Source organism: Drosophila sechellia, chromosome 3L, assembly GCF_004382195.2.
Source record: "Drosophila sechellia strain sech25 chromosome 3L, ASM438219v1, whole genome shotgun sequence".
Classification (NCBI taxonomy): Eukaryota; Metazoa; Arthropoda; class Insecta; order Diptera; family Drosophilidae; genus Drosophila; species Drosophila sechellia.
Window position 1 is genome coordinate 9,343,855 of NC_045951.1, and position 12,842 is coordinate 9,356,696.

Genomic DNA, 12,842 nt, shown 5'->3' on the forward strand with positions numbered 1-12,842 from the left:
AATTCTGGCAATGTCACAGATTAAGGAAAATATTTAAACGCAACCATAAATCATCATTCCCAGTGGGGCGAGAAATGAAATGTTTCAAAATGTGATAGGAAATAATCGTTCCCAGGAATCAAGTCACAAAAGTGTTTTGTCATGCGATTTTTCGACTGCTGACGCCATTAAATGGTGCTTGTGGCCAGGAAAAGCACAAACATAATACTTTTAAACAATGCTAAGGATTGAATAATGAGCCACGAGAGCAGAAAATTGACTGGAAAATTAATTGCCAGCGGAAAGCCGCAACTCAAGCCACTCGAAAAAGTTAGCAAAGTGCGGGCAGTGATACGATTTTAGTACCAGGCTACAAGATTGTGAAAAAAAAATCATTAGTTTAAATATTCTTTCTTGAGTATATTCATTACGAGTATATTCATTCATTCTTGAGCAAACTTAGCTCAGTGACGTACACTTCTCCAAAAACTCAATTTTTATGCATATTAGTTGTTAATGAGCTACTCGCACTACAGGTAGTCCACGGAAATTAGGGGGCTGGTATAAATAAATAGAATTATGGCCAATAACTCGAACGCACACGTGATATTATGGCTGAAATATTTACGATTCCTTTCGCTCCACAGATTATTTACTTATATCTATATTTCCTATTAGTATAATAAACAAGCTAGAGCTAATTTGACAGCTGAAAATTCCCAAATAAACACGAAATATAAAGGGAATTTTCATAAACATAACTTTGTTCTCAAGTTTTGTTTCGAATAGTTCATAGAAAATGGTGAAATATTTTTAATTTACCTGTTGTCTGTTGGATTTGGCAAAGCCATTGTCTCGGGGAAACCACAACGTGCCTTATTATTTCATTTATTTCATTTTTCCTTCTTTCGATTTTCATATTCCCAAAAATGGCTGCCCCCATCGACATTCGACTCGCTTTCCTTTGTTTTGTTTCGTTTCGTTTCGCTTCGTTTGGTTTTATTTTTTTGCATTTAAAGCCAAAATAGATTCATTATTTTAATAGCCTACTTTAAAGTATTTCTAAAATCGAACAACGAGGAGTGCAAAAGACGCAGGCTGTGCGGTGTGCAGGTGTTTCTCGCTTTGTTCGAGTGCCGAATTATAAATACTTAAGTTTATATTCTTTGGGTATTTTCGTACCGTTTGTACTCGTCGGTGTGTAAGTTGAATTTTCAAGTGCCACAGCCCCTGCATGACTAATGAGTACTTCATTAGCAGAGGGGTAGTAGCAACATGCCCACCCATCTGGACCACGTGACAATGTGCAGAATTTACGAGCTGCAGTTTTCCCTGTGGTAAACTGTGGCCAACTGTGGTCAACTGCAGCTGCGGAAGTGGCTTCTGTGGTTGCCTCCGAATGCTGTGAGTCCAGCAGCGTGACCACCGGCGACTTATGGCCACAGTAAACACTGGCCAGATGGCACGGGGATATCAGGGCAGTCCGGAGGCAATGGCAATGCCATTAAAAGCGGTGCTAAAAAGCAAGGCCAGGCACAAAGATATTCTCTGTAAAAATTTTCCCTTATGACAGGCGAACGAGCCCGGGAAAAACAAACAAACTGGCAATGGCAGTGCCAGTGATTTGATTGCTGTGCTGGGTAAAATGGAAATTAAAATTCAAATAAATACATAAAACGAGAGCTAACCAAAGTCATTCTTAACGCCATAAATTTTCAAGTAGTTTTCCACGAAAATGACACGCAATTTTCTTCTTCGCTAGTTCATATTTATTTAAGTTCTCATTCTGGTTTCGCTGTAACGAATGTAAATTGCCACACACTTTATCCGTTTACTTTTTATAGTTTTCAATTTGATTTATGCGAAATTGCACAAGCCACGCGAGGGAGATATATGTGTGTGTGTGTGGATTTAGTGATTCAGTCGAGATAGACAATCAGTTGGCACCTTCGTTAAGACGGATTTCCATGGCGCACGTGGCGTATGTGCAATGCTGGAACGGAACGTTCAACTGGCTGCTAAAGCGGCCAAGTGAGGCGATTGAGAGCTTGAGAGCTCTGTTAAATGGCCGAGTTGGTTTTGTATCCTACCAATACCCAAATATTGAACGTGTTGTAAGCATGCTTCGCTTCACTTGTTTGCCAACTTGCGCAACAAGTGCTGTCACTCCTTGTCAAAATAATTCAAATTGATGTGTTGTTAATGTCGTTCGGGCGAGTGCTCAACCTGCCGCCACTGAAGTAGCCCTTCAAAGTGCTCGAGTGGTGGCCAAGTTCTGGCCGGGATTCTCCTGAAAGGCGAAACCACAAACTTATTCGGCAGCTCAGCCTTAATTAGTAATGGAAAATGTTGGCAAAATGTTTTGTGACTGATGGGCTGTTTCTTTTACATATTGTTGATTCAATTTGTTATGTTGTTATGTTATGTTATAAAAATATAGGTTAAAGTAAAGAGATTTATCGAATATATGTAGAAACATATGTAGAAAATATTTTACTATTTTAAAGTAAATTTAAATTTGTTAACTAATAGGTATGATGGAGTGTCTTGTTTTTTAAAATAAATCTTTAAAAATGTTGCTTATATCAACCTTCAAAGTTCGATGCTTATGAAACTGCAACTGGGCACTGATTCACTTGACAGCAAACCGCTGCAAGTCATTCGCTTGTTGATTGACATAAAATTCGCCCGCTGACTAACCATAACAATACCCAAATCAGATTGACAGTTTTTGTATTTTTTTGGAGGGGGTGGTGTTCTGAAACGAAAAATCGCTGGCGTGCACGCGGCAGAAATATTCGGCAAAATAACCAAAAAAATAATATGTATTTATTTTTGCCGATATGTAGGCAACATGAAAAGTTGCAAATAATTCAATACACAAATAAATGAACACGCAAAAGAAACGGCATCAAAAACAACAGCCTGAAGGCGAAAGAGAAACATAAACAATGCATATAGCACCTGGCAGGTGTGAAAAATGGCGCATCGGCGGTGTGTGAATAACCTGGATCAAGGGAGGCAGCCGCAGAACCCTAAGCAATTATGAAATTAATAGCCAACTAATTGGACGATTGAAAACAGTGAAGAAAGTACAGCATTGAACTTAGTGTGAACAGTGACAAATTGGCGAGCTAACGACCTTGCGGATTGCGGATACTTTTCGCGGATCACCGAACTCTGTCCAGCTGCCTGTTGTGGCCATGAAGCACGAGAAGACCCTCGCCATGGCTGCTCCGCACAAGCAGCGCCATCCGGACAGCTCCGCCCACGTTCCACGTAGTCCCATAACCAAGGCCTTTGATTTCCTGCCCTGGACGCGAAGTCGCAGCAAGGTCAACATGACCAAGGTTCAAAGTCAGCCGGCGGAGCAGCAGGCCTCTGTTTCCACGGTCCCCCCTGCTGAGAAATCGTCGGAGGTGCACTATCACAAGAACATCTTCCGCAGTGGCGGTGGTCTCATCCGTGATATCCTGGTGGGAGATAAGAATTTGCAGCTTAAGGATAAGCCACCGCAATCTCCCGTTCCTTCGCACAAAAAGAAACAGAAGCACCTGTCGCGCAACAAAAGCTTGGATATTCGAGAACTTATTGGCTGTGTGGAGCGGGAGATGGCTCCTGCGACGGGAGGAGGTCCTGTGAGTCAGCCACCACGTTTCATAGATGACACCTACATAGACCACAAGCCCAAGCACATACTCTTCAATGACGATGAGAACACGGTGTACATTATAAAGAAGGAGCAGCCCGTGGCCAAGGCCAGTCACAAGGCCAGCAATTCCACATCCACTGCTGCCCAATCGAATGGAGATGTTCTGAAGGCGCGACTGAAGTTTAAGAGATTACCCGGCGATCACTATGAAGCATCGCCGGAGGCGCTCCGACGGGCACATCTCCTCCACCAGCGATCCGAGCAGCGTCATCAGCTGCAGCGGCGCAAGAGTCTCAGCGATCAGCAGAGCAGCTCCAGCCTGAGCAGCGGCGGCGGTGGAGGGGGCAATCCTAATGGCAGCATTATGTTGGAGCGCCCCAAAACCGATAAGCCGCGCAAGAAGCTATCGTTCCGGGAGCCCATTATTGCCGGCGACCAAATACTACCACTCATACTCAGCGAACAGCGGCAGGAGAGACAGAGGCGTCGCAGCTCCCCCTTGGAGCGAAGCAGAGGGGGCTTAGCGATAGCGCACTGTGATAATTTATGCAATAATCGCACAAAGGATGCAATTTCCTGCGGCTGTGCGACCAGCGATCCGGAGGTGGGTTCAATGCAACAACGGGGCGTATGCGTAATGTGCAGTAGCTTCTTAATTGCTGTCAGTGGGGGGAATCATCGGTGGGGAGTTGGCTGGGTGGGATTGTTATATCTTAGTGGCGCCGCCACTCTGTGTGGTATCCATAATGCAATTAAATTAATCTCCTTTCTTACCATGACTACGTCTTTTACAGTCTCAGGCGATGCGCATCGTTCGCACCGTGGGACAAGCCTTTGAAGTGTGCCACAAATTTAATCTTCATAAGAATTCCCTGGAACCCAATGACGAACGCTCCGATATATCCTCATCGGAGCTGCTGGACGTGGAGCAGATCAGCGAGCAGCAGCTATCCGAGGATGGTGAACGCGGTGGCGGCGACAACGAGACGCCCAAGAAAGGTGAGTATCGGCGGAAAATTCATTCGGTGTAAAATGGAAAAGAGAAGAAAAAAAAAAAACAGCGGTTGGGTGAAAAATGGGGGGCGAAAATGGTTCGTTGACTGGCCAATAAATAAATGAAAAGCTCTGGCTGTCGTCGCAGTCGGCTGCCAGCTTCCTGGGTGAATCTCTGGAGTCTGGACGCTGGTCGCATTAGTTTCCTATTCATTTTTGCATTCCCATGCAAATGTCTGCTCTTTAATTTCGAATTCAGTTCGATGCGGCGAGCCAGGCATTTGCATTTAAATTGCATTTTATTCTCCGAGGAGATTGTCAGAAGGGGAAAGCAGCGATTTTTCCGGTTAAGTCTTTAAAATTAATCGGAATAGGAAGCACCTTAAAGTGCCATTACTTCGGCCAGATTATCAGATATAATTTACTAAGTTTTAGTTTATTATTTCAGTATTTCAGGTAGGGTGCTCACACAATCTTTTTTATTTGGCTTTACATTTTGCTGTGTTTTCTTCTCCTTATTTCCGTAAATATACAAATTGCAACTGCACACATGATATATGTATAATGTGTAAATACATCAGTATCCACACTGAACAGACAACTGCTAAAGTAAAAAGTTCACTACGAAATATGACTGCGCATATGAGATGAAAATATTTAAAAATAATAGCAAGTGAAAATAAGAATAAAAGTACCGAGAACAGAAGCAGCAGCTTTCGACATACACTTCGACGCTGTTAAGCAATTTCCACATATTGCTTCAATTTTCAATAATATTCGTGCCGTTTTCCATCTTGCCGACCAACCTGCCTCCTTCCCCTTCCCCCCTTCCATTTTCACCCCTCCCCCCAGCGAACACTCTTACACTGGCAAGGCGTAGTTTGACGTCATCAACGCGTTGCTGCTGCCAAAAATAAGAGGGAAAAAATAAAATAATATTGAAAACCTCACGAGAAAAGCAATTCTTTTTGCAATCTTTTGTCTAAAACCATCCAGCGACATCATGAAAATTCCGAGAATATAAATATAAATAACACCCAAGTGGGAAAACGAGCCAAAGGTAGCTACTTATCGGAGATGGATTATTTGCTAATACTCTCATCATAACCATGGCATCACCATTCAATTCGGAAAAACTGAAACCGAATTTGTTACCAGGCGACACTCGAGACCACGAAACATTCACTTGGTGGCCAAAAGTGTGTGCCTGTGTGTGTGGGCGTGCCCTGCAGTCGTGTGCCAAAAATAATTTATTTATTTCAATATCTCAGCCACCATCCCATCTGAGGTCTTGTAATTTTCTCTATATAGTAATTTTCCCGCCAGCGTTGGCTGACTTTTAAGTAGCTGAACCAGCGACGCGACACTGAAATAATGAACGCGGGTGTTTGTCTATGTCTGGGCGACATTCTGTTGAGATTAGAAAGATTTGATCAGCCAAGTTCAAAGTTCAACAGCCTAGCAAAGATGCTTGAGATGCTGGGTTAAGAAATTTCCCACAGCAAACTTGATTGAAAATATTTATAAACTAAAACTGCATTTTTCAAGAAATTTTAAGCGAGAAGAAGTATCTTATAGTTAAATGACATCTCCGTCTCATAAATATATATAAATATCTTAAAAAAGCTTTTTCCTTACCCTCAGAAGTTATTGCGCCCAATGATGAGGATTTATCTGTATAGGCTCCTGCCAGCTTTGTAAATTTTATTTATTTATCTATACAGTTCCGAAAAACTTTAAACAGACAGAAATCGTTGTATATACCTCAAAACAAAATTATTAAAATTTGTATATTGTTTTTGGCCTGCCGCGACCACAGGTCGTATGTGTAATAAGTACGCCATTACATCAATCAACACCCCATTTATTGTCTTTGGCCGCACGATTTGCAAAAATAGTATATCCAAAACACATCAGACTGTAGAATAAGTAAGAGCTGCACATTTTGTATTACTAATTGTTGTTCCATGTCACGGAATCGTTTTGCAGCTGTTTTGGCAAGAGCTCTCTAATTGAGTATGATGTGTTCCACGAAATGGGTCATTTGGGTTGTAAAAATTCGACAATAGATAGTGTTTAAATTTAGACGAGACAACATGTGTTTTTCCGAGCAGAATCCTTGTTCGATATGAGCAGGAATCGAGGCTGGCGAATTCCAACAATTATTTGCCAAAATGCTTGGCGGGTGAAAATCATGCGGAACAGCAAATTAATTTACATGCTGTGAAGGATTTTTACAGCACTTGTAGCAATTCATCGGCAATTAACACGTGCCCCAGGTGCGAAACGAATATTTTGCCGTATATACCTATAGCTACCAAGCTTTATATGAATTTATGGCGCCCGATCTCCGATTTCTGAGAAGAAATTTCTTAAATATTTGCCAACAAATCAAACTCAAATGGCAGCCGAAAACAGAAGTGAACTTCGCACGCCCCATCGTCTCTATTCAAGATCATCATCATTATGGCATTCGTAACGAATGCACAAGCAACTAGATAATTGTATCATTATTTATTTGATACAGCCAGAGCATAATCAAAACAAATATCGAACTCTAGACGCTGTAATTAAGGGGAAATTAAGCGCGAAAGTGGCCGCCAGAGCGGATCGTGGGGCACTAGACCACCAGGTGGGCCGTGTGGGTGTCCCGCGACCTTGACCAATTGGAGGTCGATTGAGCACGGTCTTACACAGCACACTTGCTCAACAAACGAACCAACCAGCCAGCCATCATCCAGCCAGCAGCTATTCAGTTCGTAAATCTAATTATTTCACTATTTTTAGAGCACTTGGCCATAACGCCCGATCTGAACCACACGCAACCGCAGCGGCCGAACCACTTGGATATAATGCCATCGCATTCGACTCTACGCAAATCGAACAGCCTGCTGGTGAGTAACTTATGTATGTCCATTATAATAATTGTGGTCAATGGACCGCTAATAATAAGCGAAATCACTGCCATATCCTGGCAGGGCAATTAAAATGCCGGCAATTGTGAATTTTAATGAGGCGAAATCTTCGAAATGAAATCAAATACAATGTGGCCCATTGCTGGCTGGCATTTCTGTTTAGGTCATAATGTATAAAATAATATTTCCCCTTTGTTTACCTAACCAACTCGACCAGAAGTGGGGGGTAAACAAGCTGTAGCTACAACAAAATTCAGATTCAATAACTTTTCGTTGCCCCCAAGAACTGTCAAGGCTAGACTGGGAATAAAAAGAAAAGGAATCTTGCTTGTAAATAGCACAGTTTTACAATTATAAGTGTCAATTTAATAGCATTTTTCAGTGAAATGATCACATGTTCTTATGGTTATAAAAGAAACATGCGACAAACATGCCATTTTTGATGGCTTAATAATTATACAGTGAAACTAGACTATTAATTGAAACGGTGTAGAAAAGTCATAACATTTCAAAGAACATACCAAGCTTGTTTATCATATTTTGCAAAACACATTTTCTTTGAACTCTCGTAATACATAGAAGACATTAATATTTAATAGAGTCCCTGACCTTGTTTTAAAATATTTTGTTTTTGACTAAAGCATTGTGCATAAAGCAGGATATAGTATAAAAATTTAATATATTCTATATATAAATATTATAAATATTTTAACTTCCGCTTCCAATAGTGCGATGTGGACGACAAGTCGCCAGGCTCACCTTCCTCGCCGCGCTCTGAGATCACCCAGCTGAAGGACCAGCTGGAGGCACAGGCTCTGCAGACGCGCCAGGCTCTGGGCCAACTGATGCTGGTGCGGGAGCAGCTCATCTCGGAGACCAATGCGCGCATCGAGGCACAGGTGGGTTTCCTACCGATGGGAAAACTGTCGTCCCTAATGGGCTTTCAAACTAACCACTGATGTATGTAATCCTTTAGGCGCGCACGCAACAATTGCTGCAGCAGAACCGCGAGCTCCTGGAGCACCTGGCCTCCTTGGGGGCCTACAACGAGCAGCAGACAGCCGGACTCACGTCGGCCAACATCGGAATGGCGCCACAGGTGAGGATTATACCGATTATTATGCGATCGTAAATTTGCGCTCATTTCGAGCCTTTTCAAACTGTGCGGCCTTTTTGCATGAGTTTTGTTTCTGTTTTTCTTGGCTGCCGTTTGTTTTTGCACGAGTGTTTATCAATAGTTGCCCCGTTTTTGTTGTGCGTTCTCGTTGTCGTTGTTGTTGATTGATTGAGAGAGAACTCAAGAACTTAATGTCCCTTGACCTTTCACCCTTTCCCTCGTGTAGCAATCGCATCTACAAATGCTGCTGCAGGCCACCAGCAACAACAACAATCTGGCCACGATCAACCAACAGATCAGCAATCTTGGCAGCATCAATCAGCAGTTGACCTCGCTGAGTCACCAGCTGAGTGGCCTGAATCAGCAAAGTCAGCACCTCCAGAATCTGCAGCAGCAGCAGCAACAACAAACGCAGGCGGCACCGTCTGCGGCCACGCCCCCTCCCGCTGCGGGGGGCAGTAGTCCGTATCCGTCGATGAGTGCGCTGCAGAGCATCAGCAATCAGCTGCAACAGCAGCAGCAACAACAGCAGCAGGACGCCTTGTCCAAGGATCTGTTCCAGGTGAATCAGGAGCTGCTGAATCGCCTGCAGGCGCTGAACTTAAATGCCAATCCTGGTCAGAGCCAGCCAACGCCTTCGGCCTCGGCGCACAACTCCTTCTTCTATGTGAATCCCTTGTCCTGCACACCGGCCACGCCAAACAACAATGCTGGCGGAGCCGGAGGTTTCAATTTCCTCACCTCACCGGCGGCCACGGGAACACTGACGCCCTCACCGTTGGGCACCATGAATCGGAATTCCTTCGCCGGGAGTTCGTCCTTGAACGAGGATATACGCCTGAGTATCGAGCAGAATCTGAATAATCTGGAGGAGCAACTCAAGGCGGCGGTGTCCAATGGCAATCTGGCTGGACTGGCCTGTGGAGGCTCGACCAGCACGCGGGATACCAGTCGTAGCTCCTCCACTCTGGACTCCCCATCCTCGCCACGTTTGAGGAGCAGCAATAACAACATTAGTCCTGGGAGCAGCAATGGCAACCAGAACCACAACAATAATAGCAATAGCAATAGTAGCTGCAGTCGGGAAACGCGATTCAATACGGTTTTGCTGAGGGTCACCGATGAGGCGGGCCACCAAAGAAAGCTATCGGCCACGCCTAGTTTCATCACGCGCAGCACCAGCGAGAAGGTGCCCAATCGCAGCCAGATGATGAGCCAGGTGCAGAGGACCACCTGGGCCAGGCACACCACCAAATAGGAGCAGGGCTTCGAAACTCCCACTGGACCAGGTCATAGGCTAAAGGATACGAAGAGTGGGAGTGGGCGTGCATGAGGATCGAGTGAATGAGTGGGTGCAACAGTATTAATTTAGGAGAAAAGGAAGCCTACTTTAGTTTTGCATTTTAGGTGTCCTAGCAGAACGCATCGCTGGCGTTTAGTGTGCCAATTATTTGCCCAGCTCAACGTCCGTTTAAGTGTAATATATACATGTATATCTATTTAGCAATATCTTCTAGCTCAAACTGTGCCAAAGTCGAAAGTTTATAATACTCGAAAGTTTGGTTAGCTTCCGGGCCAGCAGCGATAAACCTTAAGTAAAAGGATTTGTGAAACATAATCTTAGCATATCAGCAACGAAGAAACTTACTCAAGTTCGCAATAATCGTTTGAAAGTATTTTCTCTCCCCTAAATGAACAACTATATCTATACCTAGTGATTAAGCTAATGAGTCTAGTCTAAACTGATTAAGTTCGATACTGTTATTTTTGTAAATTGTTGTATTTTTATTCAATTCATGCGTGACCCGCATAGTCTTTATTCGCAAAAATGCAATAATCATGGGGAATGCAATAATTAGTTGCCAGGCTGGAGAGTTATGTGTAAATTACAATTTCAAATATTCCTTTGAATATGGAATATAGGCGGCAAAAATGAACGGCAAACAACCAGAAATAATAATAAAAATCGCATAATTATGTAAAAACCCTTGGCGATTGTTTCGATTCGCTTATATGTATATGCATACTCTATATATTGTCGTTGATAATTGAAAGTTAACGCCAGACTGGGCAATTTCCCTAATGACTTTTCCGACACAAAAACATGCAGCACACTTTTAAGCGCATTAAGCATCCGCCCCGTGGGACGGTCAGTATATGAATTTCCCTCCCTGGATAAATGAAAAACGATGCCATGGCCCAAGGAACAGAAGCAAAAACAAGTGTCGCCATTTTTCACTCTACTCGGCAGTTGGCTTTCGTTGAATTTCTTCCTAGTTTTTTACTCTGTCCCAGTTGCCTACGGATTTCGCTGGTGGGCAGCAATTTGCGCACATAACTCATTTGCATAAATTTACACACTGACTTTAACGTATTTGCCCCACCACGCTTAACGCTACCACACCCACCGATTTTCCATTTCCCATTTCCCGCAGCTATCGTCGACGGCGAAAGTGGCCCGATGGTTCCAGCAACTACCCTGGCACACCGCATCCCTGTCCCGTCCTGAGAGCGGCTTCGTTTCCGGCGATTCGCGTTCGGAGAAGTATCAGGAGGATCATTTCTACGGCGGCATCGCCAAGGAGACGGATGATTTATGCGATGAGTTCCTGCTGGTGGAGGGCAGCAGCACCATTTGGACAAAGCTGAGCGCCAAAAAGCGTCGTAAATTGCTCGGCATGCGGCTGGGCAAAGTGACAACGTTCTGAGGAGGTCCTTGTTCACATCATCGTCCTCGGATTCGCGTAATGTGTGCGTTTATTAGCTGTTAAGTGAGTTTTTAGCATAGCCCTAAGTGTAGCTTTGATAAATTTCTGCGTAGGCATAGCTAGCTAGTATGAAAACCAATAGACTAAAGGACCAAATTAACCCAAACGAAGCGGAAAGAAACAAAACGGAACGGAACGTAACGACATGCTCATTGAGATGCCATGCAACAGGCATAGGACATAAGTCAATTAGCGAGCATAAAACGTAAGCTCAATGTGTATTTAAGTATTAACTGAATAGAAGTATTTGGGCCAGTAAGAAAGCACGGTGAGAATCTTGTGGCCAATTCATTAGGCGAACAAGCCACGCACATTAATCATACGTCACGTAGGTAACCATACATACACACACACACACACCTACTGCCAAAAGCCAAAAGAGCATTAACTTGACCAACTTTTCGTGTACGAGAAAAACTGGTTATTAAGCTAAGCAAACAAGGGCCAGTACCACAGCAGCTGATTCAACAGAAAAAGCGGTGAAAACGGGAAAAACAGAAAGCGCAGGAAGGAGCTTTTCCGGTGCAGGCAGTACCAAAAAGATCAAATGTTTGATATTCATAAATTTCAGCCAGCTTCACCGTTTTTATGCATAAATCGATTCTACTTTTACGCTTGGCAGTCCCTTCCTTGCCGTTTTTTCCCTCGTTTTTTATTTGGGTAACTCTATAAATTTAAGTCAGCTGCTGAGGGAAGTGCAAACCGAACTTGCGGCATACGCGGCGGATAAGCAATTTACTCAAAATTTATGGGGATTTGTTGGCTATAAAAAGCGGGGTTCGTAGGGTAGCTAGACACATACTACTTAGGTGGGTAGCTGCGAAGGTGTTGTACTGATTGCACTTCGCCCTTGATGAGTTAAGTAGGGATAGTATAGCCAGATAGGGATAGTTGAATATGCAGAGATATCTGCGGGACACTGACAATCATCGGGGTGAACGAAATTATGCAATTCAAATTTGAGTGGAGTTAAAGCCGGCCAAATGGTTTTCAATCATCATCAAACTCAGTCGAGTTTTTATTGCATTATTTGGTAGCTCTTCCGTTTATTGCGCGGCATTACAATGAAAAGTCGATTTTCCTAACGATTTTATGACATTTTCGCAATATAGGTACGAAATTTATAGAAGCCAGAACAAAAACACAAATTAATTTACGTAAAATGGTTTTAGTTAATTTATGCAAAACGATTTTTGAGACTGAAACTGAAATTTGTACTAAGCATAAAAACAGGACACAGAAACACACGCACACATCACACATACTCGTACATCCATGCATTCCGCAAACAATTGCGACAAATAGGAAAAGTTTTTATAAGCTACTTTAGCCTAGCCCTTAACCAAGTTGAATAAATATAAGTTGCTCTGGTTCAACTCAATAGAATGAAGTGAAAATAATAAAAATTAAATGCAACA

General features: G+C 43.2%; 1 protein-coding gene across 6 annotated transcripts in view; it reads left to right on the forward strand.

Moving 5' to 3' along the window:
- LOC6605057 (capon-like protein) overlaps positions 1–12,840 on the forward strand; it is a 43,954-nt gene extending 31,114 nt beyond the window's left edge. For 2 of the 6 annotated variants that reach the window (XM_032717289.1, XM_032717288.1), the window contains exons 2-7: positions 2,829–4,235; positions 4,426–4,630; positions 7,412–7,518; positions 8,268–8,438; positions 8,516–8,638; positions 8,883–10,641. In XM_032717289.1, coding sequence (XP_032573180.1) covers positions 3,183–4,235; positions 4,426–4,630; positions 7,412–7,518; positions 8,268–8,438; positions 8,516–8,638; positions 8,883–9,914 — 2,691 coding nt within the window. In that variant the 5' untranslated portion in view covers positions 2,829–3,182 and the 3' untranslated portion in view covers positions 9,915–10,641. Of the gene's footprint in view, positions 1–2,828; positions 4,236–4,425; positions 4,631–7,411; positions 7,519–8,267; positions 8,439–8,515; positions 8,639–8,882; positions 10,642–11,091 lie in introns of those variants that run through there. The other 4 variants (XM_002029862.2, XM_032717290.1, XM_032717291.1 and 1 more) reach the window with 3 other exon arrangements.
- The last annotated feature ends 2 nt before the right edge of the window (positions 12,841–12,842 follow it).